General features: G+C 47.8%; 2 protein-coding genes across 11 annotated transcripts in view; one reads left to right on the top strand and one right to left on the bottom strand.

Annotated features, from left to right (window-relative positions):
* The window catches only part of SEC31A (SEC31 homolog A, COPII coat complex component), a 39,797-nt gene extending 23,710 nt beyond the window's left edge, over nucleotides 1-16,087 (bottom strand). For 6 of the 10 annotated variants that reach the window (XM_039550745.1, XM_039550747.1, XM_039550750.1 and 3 more), the window contains exons 1-14: nucleotides 15,984-16,087; nucleotides 15,494-15,756; nucleotides 14,860-14,942; nucleotides 14,208-14,331; nucleotides 11,825-12,023; nucleotides 10,692-10,787; nucleotides 9,002-9,142; nucleotides 7,844-7,986; nucleotides 6,819-6,918; nucleotides 5,418-5,579; nucleotides 5,091-5,243; nucleotides 3,478-3,717; nucleotides 2,846-2,920; nucleotides 756-806 (exon numbers count right to left, since the gene is read on the bottom strand). In XM_039550745.1, the coding sequence (XP_039406679.1) occupies nucleotides 756-806; nucleotides 2,846-2,920; nucleotides 3,478-3,717; nucleotides 5,091-5,243; nucleotides 5,418-5,579; nucleotides 6,819-6,918; nucleotides 7,844-7,986; nucleotides 9,002-9,142; nucleotides 10,692-10,787; nucleotides 11,825-12,023; nucleotides 14,208-14,331; nucleotides 14,860-14,938 (1,563 nt within the window). In that variant the 5' untranslated portion in view covers nucleotides 14,939-14,942; nucleotides 15,494-15,756; nucleotides 15,984-16,087. The remainder of the gene's footprint in view (nucleotides 1-755; nucleotides 807-2,845; nucleotides 2,921-3,477; nucleotides 3,718-5,090; nucleotides 5,244-5,417; nucleotides 5,580-6,818; nucleotides 6,919-7,843; nucleotides 7,987-9,001; nucleotides 9,143-10,691; nucleotides 10,788-11,824; nucleotides 12,024-14,207; nucleotides 14,332-14,859; nucleotides 14,943-15,493; nucleotides 15,757-15,983) is intronic. The other 4 variants (XM_039550751.1, XM_039550752.1, XM_039550754.1 and 1 more) reach the window with 2 other exon arrangements.
* Nucleotides 16,088-16,425: 338 nt separating this feature from the next.
* THAP9 (THAP domain containing 9) lies at nucleotides 16,426-22,470 on the top strand. The gene is made up of 5 exons (XM_039550324.1): nucleotides 16,426-16,516; nucleotides 16,587-16,782; nucleotides 16,863-17,151; nucleotides 17,428-17,578; nucleotides 18,493-22,470. Exons 1-5 carry the CDS (start codon nucleotides 16,437-16,439, stop codon nucleotides 20,420-20,422), a joined length of 2,646 nt encoding a protein of 881 aa, XP_039406258.1. The 5' UTR covers nucleotides 16,426-16,436; the 3' UTR covers nucleotides 20,423-22,470.
* The last annotated feature ends 847 nt before the right edge of the window (nucleotides 22,471-23,317 follow it).

Below are 23,317 nucleotides of genomic sequence, written 5' to 3'. Positions count from 1 at the left end.
GCAAAAGAGGCAGAAGTACTTTGCATTGCAGAGTATAGTCACCTTCCCACCAAACAACAGTTAGAACCAGACTGAAAATCACAGAAATGCATTGGGAATATATGCTTGAGCATCACAAGCATGGTAGAGGCCGTTTCCTTGCTCTTTGTAATTACACAGTACCTTGTGCTGTTTTCATCTCAGCTGCCTCAAAACATGCAACAAAAGCCCTCTTCCCCCATTAGGCATCTACAGAAGACTCTGAACTGTCTGTGGCACAAAAGCAATGCAGTCCTGCTGTAGACTCAGGCCATTGCAATCACAATGGGCAATGCCTGCACTGTAGTTACCACTCCTGTAGGAAAAGTTATAGGACCACACTCTCAGTCCTGTTTTTGAAGCCTGATGAAGGCAGTGTTCTTGAAATCAGGTGCCAGGCAGCAAGGCTCTGCCCTGTCTCACAGGCAGCACAAAGTGCCACAGTGGTCAAGACATGCAGCAGCAAGGAAAGGTGGAGGGACACCAATGAGACCCCAGATTAAAACCTGTGACTGAGAGCCCTTCATTGGAAAAGGAGGGGAACATCTGAGTGGAAAGTAAGTGGCTGGGTTTTTTAAATACCTTCATCCTACTGAATGTAGGAACTTGCCACACGCTGGATTATTTGTGACTTACTTTGGGACAGCTATCAAGTGAAAAGAAAAATGACTCTTACTTTGCAAATTACCATGGCATTATAGAACTAACCACAGAGTTACATACATGCGTTTGCTTACCTCTCCCAAGACACCATCTGCAAGACCTTCTTTATTCAGAGCAGATGTGATCTATAAAACAACATATTGAAGTAAGTACCCTTTTAAAGAGGCACCAAATTCTCAGACTGCAAAACTGGCACATGTAGCTACTATGTTGCTTACACAACACTTAACATGAAATTAAACATTTTAACATAAAACTAAAGCCATTTCCTTTTCCAGCCTGGTGATGGATTTACTGCTAAGATCCCTACACCCCAAGCTCTGATGGAAACAACAGCTGCACTATGCCTTTAAACCTTTAATTGTTAACTCAAGGGCCTCAAACCTCAACTAGAGCTGCTGGAAACCACAGGAAAAAAAAGCAGTATCAGAACATGAAGGACAAAACCCTCTGTCTGCTCTGGTCAGGGAAAACAAAGCAGTGACAATCCTTGTGGAACAGGGAGCCTGTCAGGAAGCTGTGCTTTCAAGCACATCAGGTACATGGCTGTGGACTAGGATTTTCCAAGGTACAAAAGAGTTAAAATGCTCAGCTTCTACTGCTTTGCGAATCAAGTCGTGACTCCAGATTCAATTAGGGCTCTCAAAGCCAGCAATTTTATGGATAGAGTTTCTATATTATTTCAGCGTCAGGGAGCCTGGGTTTCACATTGTTCCTAAAATTATCTACTGCTTTTGGTATTGTAGGCTTTATTTTACCCTTGTAGGCTGGTTTGTGTAAAGAGCTGAGCCCAAATTGCCAGAGAGAGTTTTCTCTTTCTTTTTTAATCACTGGTTTACAATAAAAATGAGAAATCCAGGACTTGGCTTGCATGAGAATCACAGGTTTTAAGACTATAACCCACCCTCCCATGTTCCTAACAGCTTATTACAAGAAGCTGAAATCTGTGATCCCTGTTTTACTTTCCTAATGCTACCAGTAACAGGAAAATCAAGTTGTGATTTAGTGAGCTTTTCATCTGGGTATCACAAACTTTCAGATGACCTGTACTGTGTTGCTTCTTGACACTGTAGAAAGCATGGACTCAACTTCTATGGGGAATGTTTTTAGAAAACAGCTCATAAAAACAGGGCATTGTAGCTCCTCTCATCTGTTTCTCAAATACTGAAATAATGGTGTAGGCCTGGCATTCCAGGCCACCCAGTTCAGCTGTGCCCATTTTCCCAGCTTCTCCCCACGCACAGGGCATATCAAACCCAGAGCAACAGCAAGCAGTGGGCTTTAATCTCATGAGGTCACTCTGCAGAACCACTACTAAATTTCAACTGGATTTTCTAATTGAAAGCTGCTTCTCAAAAACAGGGTTACCCTTGCTGTGCTTGCCTTTGCACAAATATTTAGAAGCTGAGGACAAACTGTTATCAAAACCATGATTTTTTTCCATAATCATATTAATTTTGCCCTGAAGGACATTTAATTCATGAGCACAATGACACTTTAATGGAGTCAATCTTGGAAAATAAAAACAGTTTGATATAATGAAAATGAGTCAAATGTTAAAATGAAATACTAGATAGTTCCTGGGTAGACAACTGAAAGCAACGAAGAGCCAAAAGGCATAGCAGGTAATTCCCTGTAACACTGAGTAAAAACCTTCCAACTGGGAAGAAAGGTCTATAATGATGTGCAAATTGCTTCCTGGTAATCCAAATTTTGCTTTTCCAAATGTAACCACATTTGACCTTTGGGGTTGGCTTTTTTTCTTTTTCTTTCAAAAATGAATGATGCCTCCCACAAGCAAAAAAGACTACCCCAGGTTTTCCTAGTTAGTGATAGCCTGAAAACTGCTTACATGTTCTTCAACCAGAAAGCCTAAAAGCATATCCCGTTCCAGATGCTAGAGCAGAAGGATGTCACATGGCAAAGTTACACGACTAGCCTGAATCAATAAATATCAAAGCTTCTTGAGGGGTGAGAATTTCAAATCAACTATGTACAGTCAGATGCAGACATCTCTGAAGTCTGTTGCCTGCTCTGACATTTCCATTGAACATCCGTATTACAAGAAGACACAACTAATGAAAAAACCCAACAGAGCGAACTGTTTTCTGTAAGAATGCTGAAGTTACCCAGAAGTTATTTATCTCACATATCACACATTTACCTTCTTCCTCAGATCATCCTTCCTGTATCCTAAGAGCTCGAGGTACTTAACACGTGAATCTTCTTCGAAGTTCACCTTTAAAAAGTTAAAGGCCATATTGCAATTTACAACTTTTCATTTTCTCCCTCACTGGCACAAATGACTCAGTGAGATTCACTGACTGAGTAGACTGAATGTAATAAAGAGAACTGCAAAAGTCTTCAGTGACTTGGGCAACTGAGCAGGTGGGCAAGGCTTCCATCTGGTTATTGTAGGTGAATAATCTGTTTATCTGCTTCACTTGGAAACCTCTAAATGCTCGGAGTGAGCAGTGAAAAGCCCATCTAAAGCTATCCCAAAGCTTTAATCCTTCTCACTAGCTCCCTGTACAAGTATGTGCTGATGGGGGATATCAAAAACCATGGGATACCTTCACCCACACCTTTGCTTTGCCATGACTTCTCACAAACACCCCTGACCCTGAGGACCCTCCCTCTTCTGGTGGGCCCCCTCCAGTGACCTGGCTTATGGGCACTATTCCCACAGCCTGCAGCTTTTGGTTCCCAGCATCTCTCCTGCTAAATGTGCAGAAGGAACCACGTCCTGGCTTTCCCAGTCAGTGGGGAACTCCCAAAGGGCTGTTACCCTATTACCTTTAAAAAGGCCCACACGTTCCTCTCAAAGTCAGCCAGGGCCATGTCGATTTTCTTCTGACAGTAGCTGACAAAGCCCTCGGACTGCACAGCCTCCTGCAGCTGGTTTGAGCGGGCCAGGAACTCCTTCTCTGTGACAACCTGGCTCACGTAGACATGGGGATGCTGCTGCTGCTGCTGCTCCATGCCCGGCTGCTGTGGAGACTTGGAATTCTCAAACGTCACCAGCTTGCCTCCAAACTGGAATTGAAGCACACACGCAGTATGTGAAAAGTATACAGCAGGGAAGCAAGCATGAAAATGTGTTTTATGTAACATATATATGCTTATTGCCCAATAACTGAACACTCCTGACATCTGCTCATTGATTTGTCCCGTCCCCCCCCAATATTTCTATGCATATAAGGAGCTTGTGGGATAAGTAGGTTCACATTTAATAAGATTTATAAGCACAGCCATTCCTGTGCCTGTGTTTTTCTCAGGCAAAAGACTGACCAGAAACTGAGAGCTAGAGCCATGGATTTACAGAGTACCCAGCATCAGTGGAGTATCTCGTGATACTGCAATGCAATTATCAAAGAAACCTATGCATCATTAAGTAAACGCTCAAGCATGATGTCTGCCCTGCTCTTGCCAGGCTGTTTAGCAGTTGAAATCCTACTGAGAGATAGGCAGTAAGTTGTGACAACATTTGAAGAGGTAAAATCAACACAAGAAAATAATTAGGAGGGGCTTATGATATTATTTCATTCTGTAGCTCAAAGTTGATTTACACAGGCCGGTCCAGTAAAATCTGCCTTAAAAAAAAAGCAAAAGCCTAGCCAGGAAAAAGACTGACACCTGGCTCCTAGAAAACCAGGACAAATAAGGGAAAAAACAACATCATAAAATGACACATCAGTCAGTGGCTAGGCAACATCACGTCTGACAGGAGAAAACTGCATTTAATTTGTGCATCAGATTGTGAATAAGCAGACATACAAGGCTGAAAATTGAGAAGTATTTCAGCAGAGAAATCAATTTTAAATGGACAGGCTAAAATCTCCAGAAGATCCCAAATAAATGGCCTGTGAGTTTAGAAAATAAGCCAAAAGTGGAGCCAAAGAGCAGATGACTGCAAAAAGCGGCGCTTGCCATGCCCTCACCTGGCTCCTCTGCAAATCAACTGGCCATGGAGGAACCCAGCCTTGTGCTGCGACAGCAACTCCTGCTCCCTTGATCAGAGCTAACCTGAGTGTTCTCCACCACACTGACTCACATGAGTGAGGTCTGAAGCTGTGAAGTCTCAGATACTTGCCCAGTTTGGTCTCATTCCCTCCTCCCACTCCCTCCCATGTATATTTGTTTACTCCAAAGCAAGCACTGCACAGAAATAAAAGCGAAGCCCTAATGCCAAAACACAGACTAACAAATGCCTGTTGGCAATGTTTCTTTTCCCCAAGCATTTTGGCCAGGCTTTTGCTGCCCCGAGCATCTCCCACTATGGTGACAAACAGGAAGTTCTCCCAAGGTGGAGCACCACACTGAACCCCCCCCTTCCTAAGGGGTTTAGCAGGTGCCAGCTATCTCCCTACCTGCCTGGCCAACCCTGCCCATCCCTGTCTCCCCCTTACCGAGAAGGATGCTCCCATGGGTCGCCGAATCCACTTGGGTGGTTTCTTCAGAGGCAACACCACACTCTGTGGGGCAGTCTGCTGGGGAAGCTGCAGGGGAGGCAGGGGCTGGCCAGTGCCAAAGGGATCAAGGTTCCCAAAAGACGAGGAGAGCTTTAATAACACAAGGGGGAAAAAACAGAAGTGACATTTCTCTTATGAGCTAAACATTTATTTGTGCTGAAGTGGTACTCCTGCAAGCAGGGCTGCAGACAGCCGCTGAAGACTTCCCATGGTTTGTCCCCCCACCCTTTCTGTCCCTATTCTTAGCTGAACCATTTTCAACACCTGGTCAACTTGCTTCTGCCTCAAGCCATCGGTGCTGCCGCCCATGATGGAGTAGACACTGATGCGCCCGTCGAAGGAGGCCGCAGACATGACAGCAGGGTTCCTCGGGCACCACTGGATATCAAAGCACCACTGTGTGTTCGTGGGCAGCTCGTACAGCACCTGGGGAGCAAAACCAAGCCCAACCAATCAGAGCTTTCCTGGAGCACCCTTCCACATAGCAGCTATCCTCCCGTCTGCCCTGAGACTGGTCTGCTCTTGCTGCTCCCCAGCAGTCTCCACATCACCGTACACACTAACAGCGGGCAAAGCCTGATGATCCCCAAACAGCTGAATGTCACACACCACTGCTTCATTTCCTTCTCCTCCCATTAAATCTTCTCTTTAATCTACACAGGACAAATGATGCAGGTGGAGTGTATCTGTGCTGTCCCACTGAGAGCTGTGAGCTGCTGACATTCATGCTAACTTATTCAAAGCTGATTTAGGTATCCCCACACACTACATGCAGTAAGTCTGTTTTCACAGGAAAACTGAAAAAGGTAAAACCTGCACCCTGGGCAGACAGCCTCTTGTGCCCTGGAACAGATAAACCCCCCTTACAGCAGACATTTAACCATAAATGAGGAGAAAGTCAAAGAACAAAACACTAACTGTCAGCAAAATGCTGTCTCCCAGGAAACTGGTTTTATTTTTAATAAAAACATGCAGCATGATTCAACCACATGTAAAAGCTTCGGAACAGCACAGGATCCAGCTCAGATAACTCATTTACCACTGTACAGCTTTTGCACTTCTGGGCCAGTGTCTGAATTTTAGAAACACTTCCCACTCCACAATTGTTGCCCACTGGAGGCAAGGATCCCTCCAGCACGTCTGAAGCCCTTCTCATGGTCTAGGGACAAACACTGTCTGAAAAACAGATCTGCATTCTCATTGAAAGGTATCCCCAGGCTCAAAAGGGTGGGGTGGGAACACATTTGAGTGGCTTTCACTGATCTGCCACTATTATGGCAACCTACAAAATTCCTCCTGTCTGGATAAAGTTCTTACAGAAGGAAAAAGGCAACTACAACAATGATCCAGCCACACTGGACCCAAAACAAAAGAGTAGGAAGCATATACTTAGTTTAAGTGGAGCCATTTCCATCTCTTATAATGAACAGGGACATCACTACTCGGTAAGAGAGAAGCAGCAAGGACAAATGTGTAATATTGACAATACCAGGAAGGAATCCTGCACCACCAGAACACACTCAGAAAACACATATAGCAATAGGATAGGGAGAAACTTCCCACAGAAGCATCATTCCTAGGAATGCAAGCACAGGAACACATACGTGCTTTGCTACCTCTGAGCGGAGATTTTTGGGGTTTTTGTAAGTGGCATGTATACAATACCTCGCCTGTGTTAGGGTTGGAGCAGAGAATTTTAGCATCCTTCCCACAGCTAAGTAGCAGCTCTGGATCTGCCATACTCCAAGCAATGGCCAATATACCCCTGCATGAAAAGCCACAACCAAAAGAAGCTTAATGTAAATGCAAAATGGTGATAAATAAAGCATATTTATAAGTTCAGCATCCCACGTCTAAATGCCCTCTCCACCCCTTCCTCTTACAGGGGGAGGAATTTTTCAATGTTATCAGCCCTTGTTTTGTTGAAATAGATGGTTTTTATTTTCTGCATGAAAAAGTATAAAGATGCAGCCATTGTATCTGAAAATTAAATGCAGTATTCATGTGGGAGAACCTGGGCATTAGTGTAACAATATGGTTTGTTTGCCTGCAGTGTCACTAATATCCAGTGTGCAAACCCATAGGTAAGGTCAGTGACTAGAGATTTATCAGCTTTTTATTAACAAGAGATTCAAGTCAGCAGAACCCACTGGCAGCTGTTTTGGTAGAAGCCACAACACTGTTCTCCCTCCTTAAATCAAGCATTGGATTTGAGCAATAAGGAAGGTTTTATCAGCAATAAAGGAGGGACAAGAGTTTAACAAAATCATCCACTATGCCCAAAATTAAGGCACTTAGGGGACTGAGGGGCAGAGAAATGGTGCAAACCCACACATGAGGATGTGCCTGGGTGCACCTTTAGTACATTATTCAGGCAAAATCAACTACCATTAACTCTTTTTACCTTAGCTTCCTCCTCTTAAACTCAGAAACAAACTAGTAGCTTCACTGTTTCAGCAGCGCGGTGAGTTTATTTAGTTATTTAATTTTGGGACCTGTTCCCTTCAAAGTACCAAGTTCCAAAAAGGCAAGTCTTTCATGGCACAGCATATAGCGCTGCCTGCTGCTGAAACTGCCCCCTTAACCAAGCCTTCCTTCACAGAGGACAGCAGGAAGTGAGATGTACAAACCAGGACAGCCACCAGCAGTGCAAACACCATGGAGCACACCACGCTATGCAAGACTCGTACCTCGTGTGGCTCTCCAGAACACGAAGTGGCGAGGAGGCAAATCTGAGGTCCCACATCTGAATAACAGGCAGCCTGTCATCCTCTGAGGCCAAAATCATCTGGGTGGCAACTTCAGGGTGCCACGCCAAGCCTGAGCAGTGCATCTAAGGGGCGACATCGGGCCAAAGCATCACATAACTAAGCAGCACTAAAAGAAAAAGGAAGCTAGACCAAATATGTCTGTGTGCATGGTAAAACACTGTTGTGAGGGAATTTGTAGCTGTGTTTCTGGGCATTATTTCTGACTGCATTCAGCGTGGATATTTCTCCTTAATCCTGTGAATGAGGACACTTGCAGTTAGGTTTCCCAAGGTCCTCTCAGAGAGATTACATTGAGCTGACTTTTTCACGGTCCTACATTTTAATGTGAGAAAACAGTAAAGTCCACCATATAAACCTTTTCCTCTACTACTTTTATTGATATTTTAATAAAAGCCAACATTAGGCAGAGGTTATTGTCATGAGAACATTGTATCACAGGACTACCATCACATGATGAAGACGGCCTACTGTGCTGCTGTTATGTCAGGCAACAAACACATAAAACACTGAGTTACACAGTTTATCAAAATAAGAGTGCTGTGACGAAAGAGCTACTTCACAACCACCCAGCAACTTTCATTTTTAACCCTTGCTGTATCTTTGAAGTGTTTTATAGGGATATTCTATTTAAAATAATACAAAATTATACAAATATGTCACTCTCAACAAGCTGAACAGGCTCTTTTTTACATTTAACACTGCCTAAAGTGGCGGCACGGTGGTTGTAACTACAGGAGGCAGCGTCCCTGTAACCTGCTCAATGCCACACTTCTCTGTGCCAAAATCAATAAAAGTCTTTCTGTGGTAGCCCCAAACAGATCAGTAAGGGCTTTCTCAAAATTAAATCATCACTCTGATAGGATATCTGAGTGCCTTGCCTTGCTTCCGTCTGCATCTGGCTATTTTAATTTATAATGCTGACAATCCCTCTTGCATAAACATATTCTCAAGAGCAAACTGGGCCAGGCACCAGTGTCTCTGTCACAGAAGAAGGGGTGCCATGACCCCTTCCCCACACATCCAGAAGCACCCCACACCTCTCTGCAAGCACCCCAGCAGCTGCAGGAGAGAACTCACCCTGTTGTTGTGGTCACTGACTTTGATGATGGGCTCGTTCTTCCTGAGATCCCACACGGTGGCTCGGCCACTGGGGCTGGCGGATGCCAGGATGTGCTGGACTTGCCTGTTCCATGCAATGCAGCTGATGTCCTCCAGAGGCTGCCACACACACAACAGCCTGTCACAACTCCGCCACACTGAAGACTCAACCCCTGTTATTTTCAGGCTTTGCTAAGTGAGAAATCTGCAAGGAGACTGTCCCGTGTACTGGGTGTGTTCTGGCTTCTTTTCTACACATGCTGTAGGGTACAACACCTGAAAACACTGATTTATAAGCTGCTAGAATTTCTCCGTGAAGTTATTTTCTGCTTTACAGTACTACACGCTAGTTACTGAATCAAGACTAAGCACAACTGTCTTCAAGAACACAAAATTACTCCATGAAAGTATATCCAGACATATGAACTGCTCTTTTGTCTTGGACTACTAGGTTTTGATTCAGAAAAAAAAAAGTTTGCTTGCAGGAATTCCATGGGTTTTTTTTATTCTCCCCAATGCTTATTTTTAGACTAAAAATTAAAAGCAGTATTAACCCAGCCCTTTTTGTCCTATTATTTCTAGTTGTCATTATGCATATGGACTAAAAAGATATCTCAGCCTAAAAAAATCACTATTAGACATAAAAAAATCTTTTACAGGGATCTCTAAGGTGAGCATTCTCTCAAATGCCTATGTGTTAATAATGACTTGAACTAAAAGTAACTAAACTCACAGAGTTTAAACTAAAAATCTTCAAACCGAAGATTACTTCTCATCCCATTTGCATACTTTATTATCTCCAAATTATCATGCAGTAATAAACACATTTTCCAGTAACCATGAACTTCTGTGGAATTTTGTAACAGCTACAAAAGGGTACTTGCATTGAAACAACTTCCTCCCATTCTTCCATTTCCTTCACAAGGCACAAAGCACAAAAGACTATTGTTCTTCCCCACAGATCATCTTTAAGAGACACAGGCTAAACACTGGGCCTTGAGTACAGCAATTAAACCACTCCCTGAAACCCACCAAGGTAACTGCAAAACCTACTGCCTCACAATGTGACTTCTCAGTAGCTGCTTTTTATCTTCCTCCTGTTTTCCTCTGTGTACCTGCACCATCTTCAGGTTTGTGCATGCAGTGAAACATGCATAGGAAGACTAAAAGACATCTAACGGCTATGGTACTTGAAAAGCAGCGTAACGTGAGAGACTCGGCTTGTTGCTTGATAAAACACAACATTTCTCAAACACTAAGGGGACACTACAGCTTTCCATGGCCAAATACAATTTCTTAACAAAAAGTTGCCACATGAAGACATGGCTGGCTTGTGCAGCCAGCCAAAACTGCAGGTCAGTTGTGGATAAACAAGACAGCACATCCAGGGTTGCTGCAGGGGAAGCAGAGCACACACTTATTGCATGGACCTGTGCACACTTGCACTTACAGGCACAGCTAGGACACTGCTCTCCAGGGGCTGCAAAACGAGCAGCATCCAGTCACCCTCATGTGCAGCTACTACCCAAGTTAGACTTCAAGAGGCTTCTCCACCTCCTTTCCCTTGAGACGGCTTTAAAACTGCAAATTTCAATCAGCTCTCACTTAACTGCCATACATCTTTTTCATGAGTCTGCTCTGGAGAACTTTATAAACACAAATCTGGTACCTGTGTCTTCACTCCTGGTGTCATTGGTGTGGCAAAGTTGTTCAAGTCCCAGATATAGATTTCAGACTCATTAGCACCAGAGGCCACCAGATTAGTCTGTAAGAAACATTAATAGATATTAAGAGTATTTTCAGCATCAGCTTTCCCAGTCTTAGCTGCTGGGAGGCATCAGATCTGCAGGACTCTGAATTTCCCTTATCAGCTCAGAATATAGGGAAAGATACAGGGAAAATAGGGCAGAGGAGGAAGTGGTGCTGCAGATATGGCCACCACAGAGCTTTGCTCTGGACAGTGTGGCATTCCTGCCCTGCCCACAGTGAGTGCAGCCATCCAGAGCAATCCTGTATCTGGGATGCAAAAGTCCAGGCAGGGCAACATGAGCCAAGGCCACCAAGTGCCCTTTGGTCACATTTTGTGGCTGATGACAGGCAGGTCCTGAGTTCATAATGGGCAGATTCAGAGAGGACACAGTGAACACAGTACAGCCTTGCTGGAAGCAAGTGTGCAGGGACAGAAGTGTTATTTAGGAACAAATCCAACTGAATTCTCACACAGCTGGTGGCAACAAGAAAAAACCAACAGAGAGAGAAGTTCATTGGTGATGTGGGAAGGATTGTTGGTTTTGAGAGCCCTTCTGCTAAAGAGGCCACATGGCTGTTTCCTTGTTGTCTCCTCTTCCCAAACAACAATACTTAGAAGTCTTGAAGATAGGTCCTTCCCAATCCCCAGAGGAGATAGCTGAAAACTGATCTCACCAGGAATATGAATGAGAGCATGTAACTAGTCCCTGTGTGATTGGCACAATGCACAGAAGCTAAGAGAGGAGACTGACTAAAGACACCCTGAAGAACCCCTCTACTTCCCACATAGCAGAGCTAAAAAGATCAACTAAATTGATGAGGTAAACTGATGAGGGGAAGGAATGAACCAAACACCTCAGGCACTTTCAGTCCCCATCCTGAAATGCCAGTAATGGGACAGGTTTTTCCTACTAAATACAAACAGACCCTCAAACACTAAATACCGTTCATGCTTTTCAGGGGACAGGAAGCAGCAGAAACATCTGAGGTCACAATCGAGATAAGCCACTCCTCTATTGATGGCATGTTAAGAGGAACAGCAGAAAAACCAACCTGGAACATGTTGACATCGAGAGCTCTCACTGGTCCCGTGTGCTTGTCTTTCTGGGCGATTATTACCTCAGCCTCTCCATCTATGATTTTGGCTGGGTCGTACAGAATGACATTTCCATTTTCACCCCCAGCAATCAAGACTCCAGACACTCTGTCCCCTGAGCTCATGCTGTGAGGGCCCCAGATCAGCTTGTGGTACCTGTAAGACACAGAGGTCCCCACAGTTTAGAACCATCCACCACCAGCTTCCCATAGGCTGATACATCCCATTTTTCCTCACCCCAGCTAAAGTCAGAGAAAAGCACTGCCTGCATTTCTTCCTAAGGACAAGTCTCTGCACTTACAACACCTTCTATCAGAAAGACATGCCCCAATTCTGCTCATAAACAAGAGGCATGACATGCACAACCAATAACCCATAAACTGATAACATCTCTAATGTCCTGGCTGCAAAATCAGGTAAGGAGTAATCAAAGTAAGGGCTGTAAGCCCATCCAGCCACAGCCTAGAGAAAAACCTCTGTTATTTGCAAGCAGCTTCATACAGGAGAAGAAACAGGTGAAACTAGAAAAATTCCATATCTGTGCTTTTGGATGTACAAGTGTTTTGTCTGCCATACCAGGGGCTCAGCACATGGTTTACTCACCTCACAAACACATCTCTTGGACCACAGCCTGTTTTCAGGTTAAATCATGAGGAATCAAACATACTTCCAAAAATTAAGAACTTTTACACTATTGTGTCCATCTGTAAATACTCAAATTCCCTTCAACTCAATTAACTTCCTGCATAAGCAAAACGGGATTCCTGTGCCATGCAAAGAATGAATATCTTCCACATAAAATGACACAGCCACCTATCAGCTCTTATGCAAGCAGAAAGCAAACCCACATTGACTGGAAGGTGGCAAGGAGCTACCTTAGCATTCACTGTAATATAATTAATCTCTTTGTTATCTCTGGGCAATCTTCAAGTGATTTCTTTAAACCACAGCAACTTTAGCACGGTAAGATAAAATACTGCAGAAAGCTACCCAAAGAGCATATGCTGGGTGAGAAATACCGTGACAGCCAAGTGCTCAGGCTCCCAGTGTTGAGAATACAGCAGGCTCCCAGTGTTGAGAATACAGTTGAGAATACAGAATGGTGCTACGAATGGAAATTGGTCTGTGATATCAGACAGACCCATTCCTGGGCATGATTTTTATGCTTCTGCACCTAACGATGCAAGTTTACGAGAAATTAAGTGACTGACAGGATTGTCCAGGCACCACCAGCAAGACTGAACAGGACTTAAGATAACCCAAAATGAAGGCAGGAAACGGTGAGGAACAAAACCCAAAATTTAACTGTGCAATTACTTTTCTCTTGCCCTTTACTCTTTCCAAGATAAAGTAAGGTTCTATAAAAGCAGCTCAAAGCTTTCCTGGGAGGGCAATTAAGGACTTAATCTTTTGTGGGTCTAACGACCAGGACATTTTCATTAGCTGAAAACCAAAATATAACCTGATGTATAGACTGCTATCTAATCTTTAATTAAAAACAAACAAACAAACAACCCTCAACCTCCTTTTTAATGCATTTTCTGGGGCAAAGTCAAATCCTCATGTTGCTGGTCAAGGGAGTTATTTTACAAGGAGCACTGCATCCTGGCTGTAAGGAGTGCTTCTAGAAATCCAGTAAGCAAATAGCAAGTCTTGAAGAATCTGAGTTATAGCTAAAACAAGGCAGAACAATGAAACTCAAGGATCCAACACCGCGTCCTGCTCTGAGCAGGTCAGTAGGACATGTTGACATCAGCTCTGCTCCCAGAGCAGGGCATTTAAAAAGGGACTGTGGCTGTTGCAGCTCTGCCAGAGAGCTGCTGCAAGTGCTGCTGAGATGGAAACCGGATGCGCTGATGCTAACAATATTTGTCTGGATAAGCACATGGTAAGGAACTAACAGCCAAGTGGAGCTGTGCAGCCAGGAATTTGGCTTCCCAGCTGTGGAAACACACACAACATGACCCAAGTTATTCATGTTACAGGAGTCCCCCTGAAATACCTATTTACAAACAGGATGGTGCAATATGAAAAGTTCCTACCACATTTTCACTATTTCACATTTTCTTCTGTTCTCTTGTGAATCCCAGAGGCTTCCTGAGGTAAAGGGTCCACACACATACTCAAAAACTTCTGTTTATGTCAAAGCATGAGCTGCTTGCTTGGAGTCCAAGCTCATTGCCCCACAGTATCAATTGCACTCACTTGCCTTCACCTTTCAGTGCTGAACTTCTGCTTCTCTCCTCAACAAGTGCAGGCAAACCACATGAAGTGACATTTCCACACACACCACATGTAACAGTTCCACACACCTTACTTTTCCCTTACAACACTGCCTACCTGTGTGAGGAGGAGAACGTGGCGCAGCTCTTCATATCCAGTGAAGGGTCTGCTAAATCCAGCTCAAATATTTCTAGAGAAGCACTTGTACTGAAGGTTGCATCCAGCTGCTGAGCTGATGTACCTGTGAGGAAGCACATCTGGCAGTGAGAAAGACACAATACACACAGCAGTAACTGCAAATGCAGCACAAAAAGGGGAAGGAAAACATCATCCTCCCAAAAAAGATCCTGAGGTGGGGTCAGGCTTCTGTTTCTGTTACTTAGAAGTAGTTCCACACAACTCTCCTCCCCATGGTTCCCCCTTTGGGTGTTTTTTAATGAGTACGAGCAGGAAAAGCTTTGGGCAAGTATCTCTCCCTGATGACGCACAGAACATAATCAAAGTTACAAAGGAGCCACAAGTGACCAGTGCTTACGATTGGTGTCACCTTTCCCTGGCAGAAAGAGGAGGATGCCTGCTGATACTTGCAGAATGAGAAGCATGTTTTTGTCAGCACAATGAGAGAACCCCACTCAAAGCAGCACAATATATACCCCACTCCAGCCCTCAGGACACAGAGTAACTCCTACAGCTTCCAATAATGGCCCCTTCATGGCAGCCACCACACACAGCCCGAGGTCTGCTAGCACGTGCTTCCCAAAAAACTCACCTGTGGCCAGGTAAATGGGGTGCTGCTGGGCAGGGCTCCATGCCTGCATGGCAGTACGGTCTATTTCCTTCAGCTTCATCTTGCTGAAAAGTAAGACCAAGAAAGGTGATGCTTGAATGGTGCATGGGGAGACTGCACTGCCACAGATTCAGGATCTGCATTAGGACTTGGCAGAAGCAGCCGGAGGGACCGTTTTCCTAAAGACATCCCACAGACACCTAAGCCATCGTCTCCAGAGCACACCCGGGGGGAGGGGAGGAATAACTCTCCACTGGCAGGGTAACATTGACACGTAGAGGAAACTGACGAGTGCTGAACATAACACAGGAAAACGTGGGCAAAGCTTCAACAGCTGTGAAAAACCCTCTTCTCACAGCATCAAGGCATCGAGCACCCTACAGCTGCTTTCTGCCTTAACCCACGAAATAAACTCAGCCCCGGGAAGACCCTCCCCAGACCCCTGCCGCCAAACACCCTCTGCGGCTCATTTCTGGGTTCTATTTCAGCACCCTAGGGCTCCCCCCGCCTCGGGAACGCCCCGCGCGGCCGGCGGGACCGCCACCCTCGCCCCGTTTCCGACAGGAACCGGAGGAAAACAGCTGTAAACCAGATGATTTCCCCGTCCCTGCCTCACCTCGGCGTCCCCGGCGCTCACCCGTCCCCGAACCGCTCCAACGTGGCAGCCCCGGCACCGCCTCCCGGCCGCCACCGTCTTCCGGGCGCGCCCCGCGGCTTCCGGGCGGCGGCAGCGGGGCCGCGCCTTCCCGGCACGGGGAGCGGCGGGAAGCGACGGGGGGCGCCGGGGGGGTGATGGTGGGAGGGTGTGTATGGGGATGTGCGGCCGCCTCCTTCCGCGGGTGTCCTCCGTGTCCCTCGAGGCGGGAGCAGCCATCGGCCCTGGGGAAGAGGGAGACCGGTTAGGGGCGCCGGGACCGGGGGGAGCCGGGGGGCAGCGCGGGGGCCGCGGTGCCGCCTGTCCTCAGCTCCAGGGCAGTAATCATGGCGTGCTCATGATGTGAACAGCAGTGAGGCTCATCACGGGACAGGGGCCACCCCAGGGTGGGGGAACAGCCCGAGGGAGCTCAGCCGGCTTGCACAGCCGGAGGCGGCAGCTCCGGACCCACCTCCTCACGGCAGCCGGGGCACAGCTCCGCTGCCGCCTCCCGCCGCCGGACTCCGCGGCCGCTCGGCGGGCAAACGCCGTGCGCGGGGCGGGCGCTGCCCGGGCCGCATGGCGCGGCGCAGCAGGAGCACAGCGGGAGAGGCGGCGGGCACTCCCGGCGCCGCTATAAATAGGGGCTGGAGGCGCAGCTCCCATTGGCGCTGAGGATCGCCGCTCGCCACTGGCTGCGCCCGCCGCCGCCGCCGCTCCCGGTTGGCTCGGTTCGCTCCCCGCTCCCGCCGCCGGCACCGCCGTGCCGCCGCCGCGCCCAATGGGGCCGCGGTCCGACGGGCCCGCCGGCCAATGGCGAGGCGGCGGCCGGGCGCGCGGACGGCGGCGGCGGCCAATGGGCGGGCCCGTCGGGGCGCGCGCGCAGGGCGGCAGGCGCGGCGGCGGCGGCGCGCGCGGGGCCGCCATGACGCGGAGCTGCTCCGCGCTGGGCTGCACCGCGCGCGACACCGGGCGGAGCCGCGAGCGCGGCATCTCCTTCCACCAGTGAGTGCGGCCGCCCCGCGCTGCCCGCCGCCCCCCCAGCCCTCCGTTCCCTCATCTCCTTCTGCCGCAGGTTCCCGGCCGACGCCGCGCAGCGCCGCCAGTGGATCCGCGCCGTGAACCGCGTGGACCCGCGGAGCCACCGGGCGTGGCGGCCCGGCCCCGGCGCCATCCTCTGCTCCCGACACTTCGCCGAGGGTGACTTCGAGCGCTACGGGCTGCGGCGGAAGCTGCGGCGGGGGGCCGTGCCCTCCCGCTTCCCCCCCTCGGTGCGGGCGGGTACCGGGCGCGCTCCCCGCTCCCCCCCGGGCGGTTCCGCCGGGTGCCGTGACCTCCCCTCTCCCGCCAGGAGCCGCCGGGCGCCGGCCGGAGGAGGAGCGGGACCCACGGCCGAGCGCTGAAGCAGCCGCTGCCCAGCTCCCCCGCCGGGGACCACAACTACAGCCTGCAGGGACAGCGGGTGGCCGAGCCGCGGCCGCCGCCAGACGCCCTGCGGCAGCAGCAGCAGCAGCCCCCGGCCGCCGGGAGATGCGGCCCCGCGCACCGGCGCAGAACCGTGCCGAGCATCCTCGGGGAGCTGGCGGAGAAGCGTCAGCTTTCTGAGGAAGTCGTGAGTTTGCTGCAGGCGCAGTTTTCAGGTACTGCTGGGGACGCTTGCTGAGGCAGAGTGCACTCCCTCGCCCCGGTTTCATGTCTTTGCTTAACCCGTGCCAAGGAAGAGGTGAGGCACAGTGGGTCATTGCTGAGCCCTACACTTCACACCAGAAACACGCTGGATGGAGTTGTTCCAGAGGCCACGCTGTTGCCTTGTATTCTGCAGTGTATTTGTGTTATGTATCCCTCATATAAATAGTAATATAAATCAGCCATTTATTTGTTTCACTGAAGTTGACCTTTTGTGATTTCTTAAGCAGATTTGCCTCGAGAGTTGCACAGCTGGAGGCAGATGGCAGACTACTCACCAGAAATGAGGCAATTTGCTTGTCTACTCCACCTCTACCATATTAAGGCCTATGATTACCTACGGAAGATTCTTCCCCTCCCTCATCCTTACAGCCTGACAAAGCAAGTTTTCATTCATTCATTCATTCATTCATTCATTCATTCATTCATTCATTCATTCATAATGTATTTCCAGGTACTCGTATAGAAATAGGTGTAACAGATCTGTCCTGAAGATATTAAGCAGTAGTAATTTTCCCTGCTTTGTTTTTAGTAGCAGGAGCAGAGTAGAGAGGAAATGCCAAGAAACGTGGATACCCCTCATTTCAGAGAGCTGGAATGTGTTCCTGCATGTGGGTCACAGCCTAAGAGTAACACACCTGCACGATGTCCCAGGCTGCTTATCAGAATTTATTGCCTGAAGCTACCTGAACAAGGCTGAAGAAACTCTCCCCCTGCAGGTTTAGGGTTTCAAGACTCCTTTAGGGCAGTTAGAGGGATCCCAGGGGATACACACAATCCATGCCAGCCTGTGGGGGTTTAGCACAGCTTCCTGCTAGGAATCTGCTGAAAGGGGTGCTGGGAGTAGTGGATGGGAGTGTGTTGAGAAGAGTACCATACCCCATGGACTGCTGAGGGTTTCACATCTTCCAAACTGGATTACAATGTCCAATGTGGAGAAAGCCAGTGAAGAAGGAGAGCAGACTGGTGTTGCTGGCCCTCTGCATAGCCTGATTTGCATTCCTATGTCTGGTTTAATTTTTTTTTCCCTTTTGTCATGAGATCTTATACTTTGAAAAGGCAGGAAGCTGCTTTGTTACTTCCCTGCATGGTCAATACTTTCCTTGGCTACCCATCACTAGGGTGGGAGAAAAGAAACTCAGACTATGCATGAAGGAAAGCAGGGCTGCCTTCTTTGCCCTGCATGTCTCAGTCTGCTCTGCAGCTCTGGGCATGGCTGACCGGTAAAAAGTGCTGTCTGATGCTTCAGCTTTTCCAGAATCACATCTCCTAATTACATCCTCCCTTTTTTCCAGCTGGCTGTCTAATAACGAGGCTGCTGCAGGCTTCAGCAGTGACATTTTTCTCCGGCTTCAGGAAAAGGCGGAGAGAGGGGATCAGGCCTACCGCTACTGTGCCGTGTTGGTACAGGACGTGTCCCTGCAGAAGCAGCGGGAGTGGGACCCACAGACCAAGCAGCTGACGGGCTTTGTTGACTTGGGAGCAGGCATCCTCGATGCTGACGAAGCTCCGCTGGCATCGGAAGCGATAATCCTCATGGCAGTCGGCATCTCGAGCCCTTGGACAGCTCCCCTTGGCTATTTCTTTGTGAGCAGCACTTCTGGCCACTTCCTTGCTCAGCTCCTTCGTCAGGCCATCAATAAGCTGAACAATGTTGGGATCGTGGTCCTGGCTGTGACATCAGGTGCCTCTGCTTGCGGTGCTGAGACTGCCAGAGCTTTGGGGATCAGGATGGATCCAAAAAGGATTCAGTGCACTTTCCAGCATCCACCCGGTTCTGCTCACAGCATTGCATACTTCTTTGACGTTTGTCATGCCCTCCTGCTGATAAGGAATGCTCTGCAATGCTTCCAGAAGGTGGAGTGGCTCGGTGACACCGTGTGGTGGCAGCAGGTGGTGGAGCTGGCAGCTTTGCGGGAGCAGAGGGTGTTGGAGCCGTGCAGTCCTGAGTCAGGCAGGGCTGGGAGTAAAGGGAGTTACCACCTGAAGGTCAACCCTGCTACCCTGCTGTTCAGCGAGGGTGTTGCTGAGTCGCTGGAGCACTTCCAGAAGCTGGGCCTGGCCTCATTTCAGAACTGCAGTGGGACTGTCAAGTTTGTGCGTCTGCTGAGCTCTCTGTGCAATGTATTTTATGGCAGAGGGCCCTATGGAAAGGAGCCTTTGCTAGCTGGAAATTACACCAAAATAAGCACCCTCTTCGATGAGGCCAAGAGCTTCTTTGTCAACTTAACAGACTCTGGGGGGAGATACATCATTAAGAGCAAACGCAAATTAGGATTTCTGAGCTTCTTGCTAAATGCTGAAAGCCTCAAGTGGCTTTTCTCCAACTATACGTGTCCAGAAGACACTCCTTCCCACCACCTCCACACACATGCCTTCAGCCTGGACCCTCTGGAGCAGTTTCTCAGGGCCCTCCAGCAAGCCTGTGGCAGCAGTGGCAGCCCCACCTGCGCTGTGTTCCAGGCTGCTTACCACAGACTGCTGGCCAGCTGCAGCCTGGCACCGGGCTCACCGCACAGCGCTGGCAATGCGAGCCCCTGGGACAGATCCCTGTCTCGGAGGAGAGATCTGACCCTGGGCAGCATTCGTGCTCAGTATCACCCAGCTCCTGCGAGGACTCTGGCCCCAGAGTGCCCCTACAGGGCAGGCCTGCTTTTGCCCAGCTCTGCCCTGAGCAACGCGCTGACGGATCTGTCGCTGTACACACGGAGCCTCACCTGCACTGCTGGCTGGGTGGCTGAGCAGCTGGCCTTGGACTTGCAATGTGAGGCTTGTCTTGCCTCTCTCTTTGAGGCAGATGAGAGCAGGCTAAGGTACAGGTCAGTGCTCTACATCAAAAAGTTAGGTGGTGTGAGTCTGCCCTCACCCAGTGTGCACCACATAACAAGCATTTCAGAACGAGTCTTAAGCCGGTATGGCAAAGTAAGAGGTGCCAACAAAAATACTAAGCTGTGGCATTTGGCTCTAGAACAGAAAGTCTTCCAGGAGCTTCTGGGTGAAAGCCCCCTCTTTCCCACCCTCACAAACCATTTATTTGAGGGGGACCTGAGCATCAACAACCACTACACAGTCTTGGTAAAGGAAATAACACAGTGTTACTTAAACATAAGAACAAACCCTGCCCCACACCTGAATTTGAAATACCCTTGTGGAAGGCACAGATTGAAGAGACTGAAGGGAAAACATCTATCTCCATCACCACTGGGTAGCTGTCAGTCAAGCTAAACCCACACAGGGTCTAGCTGAGTACTCTGCTGTTCCAAGGATGGCTGTTCCCTGCTGAGGCTCAGTGCTGGACAGATCTAGGCAACACATGAGCAAACAAGGCTGGCAAAACTAGTGGTGATAAGCAGTGATGTTTTGGGCCATTCCAAATCCCCATAGCAGAGTTTAAACTGAGCAAAGCAAGGAGGTTTATCTGATCCTGTGTTCTTTCCAGCAATCCTGCAACGCAGCCACATATATCATGAAACTTGCATGGCAGGTCAGGATGAGCAACAGTTGCTCAACGTGCCTGGGGCAGTGGTAGGAGACTCTGCAATGGCCCCAGAAGTGCTGGGTGGCTTTAGTGCTGTGAGTGCTCTTGCCAGGAGAAAACTGATGCATATTTGATGGGGTTGTGGGGAAATCATGCACTGGCACTTTGATTTCACCAAAGCAGATGTGCTTTATAAAAGCTGGAGGCAAGAAAGCTTGCAGAGCTTCTACTTAAATAGGAAAATAAAGATGTGAAAAGAAAGTGGCACTCAAGTTGTACACAAGCTCTCATCTCCTTTCCAACATGTCTCATCAAACAGCTAAAGAAGCTACAAGAAATCTAGATCCTTTGGATCAGTCCTGAGCCTGTGCCCAGACTGTTGTGTCCAGTGGCACGCAGGAGCACCAATACCCTCCTCCCTGGGCAGGAATCCCACACTGTGCTGCAGCAGGGTGAGCAGTTCAGGTCCCATTTCATGGCCCCATCCTCCCACGGCTGGCCTGTGTCCTGCAGGCCAGAGCACAAGGCAGTCTCATTTTGATGTTTCCACTGATCACCTGAACCATCGCTTTGATGCCACCAAGCAGGACAGGCTTCTTCAGGTAGTTCATTTCCATGGCAAGGAAGCTGTGTCCAGTGCTTTGCCTGGAACAACAAAGTTGGGCATAACTGCTGCTGAGGGGTTTCCCTTTGCCATGCAGAACAGCAGTTGCATCCATAGAGATGGAAGGCAACTAATTCCCATCAAACCTGCTGTTCAGTCACTTTCAAGATCCATGATGGAGCTGGGATGAAAAATGGTGATCTGCCACATCCTAGGGCAGTAATAATATTAAAGGTACCATTCTGCCTACCAGTGACTTGACAAAACTGTCCCTGGTTGGTTTGGGTTCCTCCTCCTTCCCTTAGCTCTACTCACTCATGGTGGGAGCAGAACTGCTGCCCTCAATCCCTCAAGCTGTGCTTTGAGAGCAGCAGCACCACAGAACTTCATATAAACACTGCTGGGAGGAACAAACCAGAACCTCTAGGCTTTTTTTCCCCCAATCCAAATACCTATGCAAAAAGCCATGTTGAAGCCAACACTGTTAAGGAGCCATTCCAGCTTACAAGAGACTTTGCAGGAAATTATTCCCTCCCCTCTATATGGGATTTTTGGGACAACTAGCAAAATGCTGCTGCTGAAATCCCAGTGACAGATTGGTTGCAGTCATGTAATGTTGGAACACTTGCATTGCCTCCACCTCCAGCCCTGAGATGAATAGTTATGAATTGTGCCATGGATTGCTGTGCATGACAGCACACCAGTAACCAAGGGATATTTATCTCTGGTAAGGTTTGGTCTCACTGAAAATCCAATTCAGTACTTGCATCAGAAGTGGACCTACTGTTAACAATTTATTTTGATATTTCAAGTGACAAACCTTCTGTGTATACTTGTCAGTCCTGAAGCAAAGGAGTGCAAAAAAAATCGTATTTACAGAATAGTATAAATGTTTATTTTTTGTGATTTATCTGACTGTTTTATTTGTACAATATAGAAAAGTGTATTCTTTGAATAGGTCTTGTAAATATAAATTTAATTTTTCTACTTTTGGATGTAAACAGAACTATAAAATGAACCCTTGCCCCATTCCCAATTATTTTTTATGTAACTGGATGAACTTGACTGTTAATCTTGTCCAGCAGTTTGATGCAAATGGCTAAGGAAGTACAAAAACCAATTCATACACTCTACACCAGGGAGAGGGGAGAGAGGAATCCAAGCTTAATATTTGAGAAAGCTTGTTCAAAACAAAATAGAAGAACTAAGAGCATTTGATTGCACCTTCAAAGTCTTTACAAGCAAAATATTCTCCAGCAATGCCATCATACATAATTACAACTGTAATCTAAATTTCACAAGTGCTTTTGCACACTGTATATAAATACACATCACAAAAGGTGCAATTTAGAGTAAAACACTGAATATATACAAAATTAACATGGATTGAAGTCTAAACAAAAGGCATATTGCAATCTGTTTGAAAAATAATGTAAGTAGGTATTACTTTATTCACTTACACTAATTTACATTTATACAAATCTTACTGGACAGACTATATTAGGTCACTAGAAGGGAACGGAATATCCGCGCTATCTACAGGTAAAGTTACTGCACTGATTTTTTAGTAAATCCAAGTCCTAATTATGAAAAAACATGGCATTTACTTACACAAGAGATGGATTCCCTTTTCAGAGATTTGCACAAACATTGCTATTTATTCTCAGGGAGATGTCCTTAGCAGACAGAGCCCTTCAGGCAGTGACTGGCAGGTCAAACCTGGTCTATGAGCGCACCACTGCTGCTGGCTGCCTCCCAGGCATTTCAAGGAGACAGCAGAGAAGAGTCAAGGGCCTTCTGCTCAGTGCACAGGGCTGGGAGGTGAAGCATCCTCCCACCCTACTACCTTCACACACACAGGCACCTATCTCTGCTGCTGGTGTGCCTAGCCCCTACCTCTCCCCAGCCTGGCCCTGCTAGAAAACCTGGAGAAAGAGCTCTGCTGCATTTCTCTGTGTTTACATTTTTATAGGGGAATACAAAATCCCTTTTGGAAAAAAAACGTAGCTAGTTCAGGCTGCAGTGAGACAGGTAATAA

Source organism: Corvus cornix, chromosome 4 (assembly GCF_000738735.6).
Source record: "Corvus cornix cornix isolate S_Up_H32 chromosome 4, ASM73873v5, whole genome shotgun sequence".
In the NCBI taxonomy this organism is placed as follows: Eukaryota; Metazoa; Chordata; class Aves; order Passeriformes; family Corvidae; genus Corvus; species Corvus cornix.
This window is presented reverse-complemented; position numbering and strand designations above follow the sequence as displayed.